At 40.7% G+C, this 5,522-nt stretch overlaps 1 protein-coding gene across 1 annotated transcript in view; it reads right to left on the bottom strand.

Annotated features, from left to right (window-relative positions):
- Positions 1-401: 401 nt before the first annotated feature.
- The window catches only part of LOC118424824 (formin-like protein 2), a 1,075,906-nt gene continuing 1,070,785 nt past the window's right edge, over positions 402-5,522 (bottom strand). The window contains exons 23-30 of the mRNA XM_035833626.1: positions 5,216-5,296; positions 4,544-4,673; positions 3,956-4,116; positions 3,659-3,760; positions 3,213-3,260; positions 2,643-2,705; positions 1,680-1,767; positions 402-1,119 (exon numbers count right to left, since the gene is read on the bottom strand). Of these exons, the coding sequence (XP_035689519.1) occupies positions 1,013-1,119; positions 1,680-1,767; positions 2,643-2,705; positions 3,213-3,260; positions 3,659-3,760; positions 3,956-4,116; positions 4,544-4,673; positions 5,216-5,296 (780 nt within the window). The 3' untranslated portion in view covers positions 402-1,012. The remainder of the gene's footprint in view (positions 1,120-1,679; positions 1,768-2,642; positions 2,706-3,212; positions 3,261-3,658; positions 3,761-3,955; positions 4,117-4,543; positions 4,674-5,215; positions 5,297-5,522) is intronic.

Below are 5,522 nucleotides of genomic sequence, written 5' to 3'. Positions count from 1 at the left end.
CAAATTTCTTTCTCAACTGAAAATCTTTGCACCACGAAAAAAAGCGATGCAACAGTAGAGCTTTGTACAGTAAACCATCACTGCCTAAACAATCTGGCAGTTTTTAATTTCTCTGCATTCACACAAATTTACCAGGAACAAATAGAACTGGTTACGGAAGGTTAAATTGTCACTGCTTACATAACATTGAAATCATCTGCATAATGTATAACGTCAAGTTTAAGGCACAGAGGGGATAGAAACATCAATTTCTTCGTAGAATTTCTTACTTTTCACTCACATTTAAAAATACTTTATACATGAGAAGTATCCACCTTAGCAATATACATGAGAAGTAGCCACCTTACATGTAGCAAGGGTAAGGCAAACAAATGTGAATTTGTGGATGGTGCCTCTCAAAGAGAAAAACGACGACATCTTGATCCTTTCACGAATGGGCAACAATAGGTGACAGTACTCAGTCTGTAACAGGTGGCCAAATATTGAGAAGTGCCAGAAACCCTTCATTAGTCTAACACAAAGGAAGAGAACATCACATGATTGTCGTAAATATAAGCACAAATGTCATGAATGAGACATATTTTACCTCGTTCTCTAGCATCAAATACAGGGTTTTCAGGGATGTCGTCCACAGAATTGAATTTGTCTGACCTTGACAAGGCACAATGCAGCGAATGAGAAAAGCTTGGAGAATAAACATCTGTTTTCAAACACAGACTTTCTTCATGAGATTACATTTTTAATTGTCTTTGATATATAAAATATAAATTTTGGAGACAACTAAATTCACTTTTGCTTCAAGCTTGGCCAGAGCAGTGACATCATCAATTCCTGTGCACAGGATGATATGATGCATACACACCTTTTCAAGTCCTAACAGCTCTATTTGATGAACATGTACTCATGAAAGGCATCACTAAATTAGTTATGTTTGTATATAGATTAGACTTTTGGAGTCAGTAACCTTCAGAGAGGTGACCTGTGGATCAAGGTCACGACCTTCAGGTCAAGGTCACACGTCCATCTCACTGCTGATGGTGACCTTGAGGTTTTCCTCCTGTTTGCGGCGGTAGCTGCGCCGAAGTGCGTCCGACCGTCGGTATGGTTCGTTCTTCAGATCTGAGTGTACGGAAAGAAAAAAAGAAACAGTGGTTCACTTGAGATATTCTAGTCCGCCGTACAACAAGACAATACCAAACCACAAAAAAAAGCATGTTTATTAAGGAGACAGGCCTGGGAAGAAAAATTGAATACATGTATGTCTGAATCTATTCATTCTGTGAATCTGTGTGTGACTCTTTGAAAATCCAAGCACTAACAATTTAGAATGTTTATGAAGGTTTGACATCCAGGATAACAATATTCAAATACGATTCAATCTCTACAACTGGATACAAATTAAAGTAAGCTGTACTAGTCTTGTATTGAACTGTTCTGCCAGTTCATCCTAGTGATGCAGAAGAAGAGTGATGGATGTCAGTGACACTCAAAACGTCTGGAAGTAAATCTCCTGCTTTATCCTAGAGATGGTCAACGAAACATTGGTGAGAATAATGGTTGTGTAAAAAGAGTCTCTTTATTAAGATATCCGTCTTTATCCAGTTGTAGCTATTGAATTGTATTTGAAGAAAAATTCAGAAGAAGAAGCTTGAATTTTGATTGACTGGTGTTGCTCTCACCTGTGATGATGTCCTCGATCGCCCCGTGATACGCGTCCGGCTTCTGGTCCTTAAACTTCTTCTGCTTCAACTCTGCCAGGAGAGCATCCTGCAAGACACAACAAACAAATAAACAAACAAACAACAGACTATTCAGCACAACACTTGAACTAGGGATGCCTCCAGCTTTACATTTACATTGTTTTTGTTCCTCTCACTCTTTGGGAGCCCATGTTGTATTTTTGCTGTTAAATCTTCATCAACTTCATGTTGTAAAGCTTAGATTTTGTTATAAATGGAGTGAAATAGTGAAATATTTGTCAGCACTGCATAAAACTACAAAGACAAAAGACAGAAAGAAAAGCCTCTCCAGTCCAAGGCATGGATTGGTGCAGTTGTATTAGTACACTACATGCTTTCTCACTAGATACATGGAGCTTTGACCAGCTACAAACCAGACAATGCCTAGAGCCAGCTGCTGCCAAACACCAGGTGTGTTATACAGAAGGCAGTTATACTGGCTGCACGGATACAGAAGCTGGATGCTGTAGCTTGCATGTTTGTTACACTGAAGGGCTGTTATACCAGCTATACAGATATATACTGATACAGACCTACTAAGGCCTGTACAGGGTAGTCCCTAAAGACAGAGAGATAAGAACTTGATAAAGAATACAAAAACTGAGGAGCTAAGGGTGTTTGTCAGGAATAGGGAAGGGTGTAATGTGGAGTGAAATGAAGAAGGGCTGAATGTACCCGGTACATGTAGTTGCAGGACACTTCTACAACAATATAACACTGTGCACAGCTGAAGTGTTACGAGTGATTTAGGAATAACAGACACGAATATTGATGTCATTTATTGTTAATGTCTGAGACCCACCAGGGCCAAATAAAGATTGAATAAAGATTGAAGGTATGTATACCCTGCATGGTTAAATAAACAAACAAACAAACAAACAAACAAACAAACTCCAAACTCACCTGACTCTGTTTCATCTGCTCCTGTCTGCTCTGTTTCTGCTTCTTCACTGCCTTTGTTTCATCCTGCAACAAGATTCCATCAAACACAGTGTTACACAATATGTCAGTACAAGATACATAAAAACCAGCAGGTAAGACGGTTTCTGCATTCTTTCATTTACAACAAGTACCATTATACTTAACTCACACACAAAACAAGATAAACATTATATTGTACAACTAGCCGCTAGGGGGCCCAAACTTATGCCACTTCTTCCTGAGCGCAAGAGCTATCTAACACCCAAAAATTGTGACCATAACTTGTTCAGAACACAAGATAGCAAAACCGGAAGTTGTGCTGCAGTACCAAGGGAAGCAGCTAGGGAGCCCAAAATCTAATCATTTCCAGCTTTCAGCACACAATACAAACACACCAAGGATGAAACCAATGCACCCAGCCGTTCTTGAGTTATCTTGTTTAAAGACAGCTAGACACACACACGAAGTTTAACGCTAGTGAAAATGTAACCTCCATGAATATTTACTGGAGGTAACAAACACCTAAAATAACGTGAAGGCACTCATACTCACCTCAGCCTGCTGATGCCTCAGCCTCTTCTCATTCTCCACTTCTGCATCCTGGGGGGGAAACAGTTTGATGTTAGCAGTGATTGTCATCAAGACATGCTCACAAGCTAAGGCCCAATCTAGACTCAGTTTTTTCCCACATCTAGACACAAGAACAGGACGTAGCGCGGGGTTAACAGCAGTCTGATGTTAGTTTGGGATTGTTATATTAAAGGCATGCTTGCAAGCTAAGAGACTTGTCATGTGGGCCCAGTGGTTCAGTGACTCTGATTTTAGACCAGAAGGATGAAGATTTGGATCCTCTGTCAATGCTTGCCCAACTAATTCATGATAACAACAAATGATCCTAACTATAATATTACTCTCCACTCTGAAAAACAAGTACCAATGCACAGCTTTCAAATCTATCCATGTATTAACTATTTGTATGCACAAGCTCTACAACTGACCTTGTATGCCTTGGTGAAACGGACGAATAAAGAGAAGAACTGGTTTGGAGACAACGTCCTCGGACTCTCTCCATAGTACTCCACTGCTGTTGTGTATGCTTCCTATAATCAGAAGAAGAAGAAAACATGCACCAAAATTGAAAATTAAAAACTAAATACTAGTATACTGTAAAATCTGTCCGAGATAGTAGGATGTCGACTTTAACAATAAACATTGGTGCAAAACAAAATTTATGTCCTACCAACATAAAAGCTACCACCAGCAGCTGTTGTTTATTGTTTATTGTTGTTGTTTACCTGAGCAGTTTTGGCGTCGTCTTGCAGCTTGTCCAGCTTATCCTGAGATGCCTCCAAGAAGTCCCTCAAGATGGGGTTTTCATTGAAGGAGAACTCTCTCTTCACTAGCTCCATTCCTTTAAGGAGCTCTCGGACGTCGTACAGAACGTTCTCCAAGGACACTGGGAGGGAACAAGGTCAAACAGAGGTCAAGGACAAGTACAAGGCAACAGGGGATAGCAGACTTCATCCCCTTATCCATATTGCTTTGCAACTGTGTATAGCACCAGAGAGAAAACAACAGTTACATATAGCATTGAGAATGGTACATTTACATTGTATATGGTTTACAGTAAGACTGCATTGTTCTTATTGGGAATCTCAGAAACATAGACAGATACATGCCGACAAGCAAAAAAAAAACAACAGCAATTCTTCACTCCATTCTGGCCAAGAAAAAAGAAAGCTTTGTTTTTAGTAAAGCTCACATGAAGGAAAGGTTTTCACATACATGTTTGTCGTATAACGTCGTAGAGCTAAATCTACATCTAGCTTATGGCATTGTCAACAACACACAGGGTCACACAAGGTCAAGTTCCTTAGCCTCACCTTGAGAAGCCTTCTCGATGAACCTGTGCTCGTTGTGGAAGGTGGCGATGTCCTGGTACTTCATGGCAACAACTCTGGCGATGTAGTGCAGCAGCGTCTGCTTCCTGTCTGTGGAGCGAGTGTCCAGCAACTGGGGTGGGAGGGGGGCAGCCAAAATCATATTACATATAATATCAGGTGTATTTTGCAGCCAGTAGGTACCCAAAGTGTGGGTAATGAGGCTGATTAACGTGGTCGAGGCACCTCCTCGAGCACGGGACCCCCGTTTTACGTCCCTCACGGACGACGATTTCATGGTAAGTTTCGTGAGGCTACTGTAACAGCAATCCGGACGTCCTTGGTTGGGGGACTGACCCATCCAAATACTGCTTAACTTCCAAGATCGAGGGATCGGGTGTACCAACGCGCCACGCGGCCGTAGCATTACAGAACAATAATGGTCATAATTGAAAGTTGCAGGAGTTGGGGTGGGAGGGGTCTGTCGAAGGTCATAACGTATTAAAGAACAATAGAGGTCATCATGGAAAATCTACTTATCAGCCGGGGTGGGAAGGCAGCAACAGAGGTCGTCACATTCTAAAAAAATAGAGGCCATCGTCAACAATGGAATTGGTTGTTTTCTTCAAGGAAAAATCCACATAATGAGAAGACAAGCGAAACAAAATGACCCACCGTGTCCAGACTCTGTAGCTTAAAGCCGTATGCTGCTCCTCTCTTGGAACTGTTCATGTAGTTACCAAACGCCAGGATGATCTGATGGGAAAAACACAGGTTAAGACATCATCAGTTTACAGCACTTCCACATCAAAATTCCACATTTTTTCTAAAGCTAGTTCACCTTTATCTGTGGGGTAATTGAATGTGTATATCATTGTATTTCAATAAAGGGACATTAAGTTAATGGATGATTTTTTTCAAATTGTAATATTTCCAAAATTCTACCCTTTTTGTAGTTCCAGCTTTATTGAAGTAGCCATTT

Source organism: Branchiostoma floridae, chromosome 10, assembly GCF_000003815.2.
Source record: "Branchiostoma floridae strain S238N-H82 chromosome 10, Bfl_VNyyK, whole genome shotgun sequence".
In the NCBI taxonomy this organism is placed as follows: Eukaryota; Metazoa; Chordata; class Leptocardii; order Amphioxiformes; family Branchiostomatidae; genus Branchiostoma; species Branchiostoma floridae.
The sequence above is the reverse complement of the archived record's forward strand: the minus strand, read 5'-3'. Positions and strand labels throughout refer to the sequence as shown.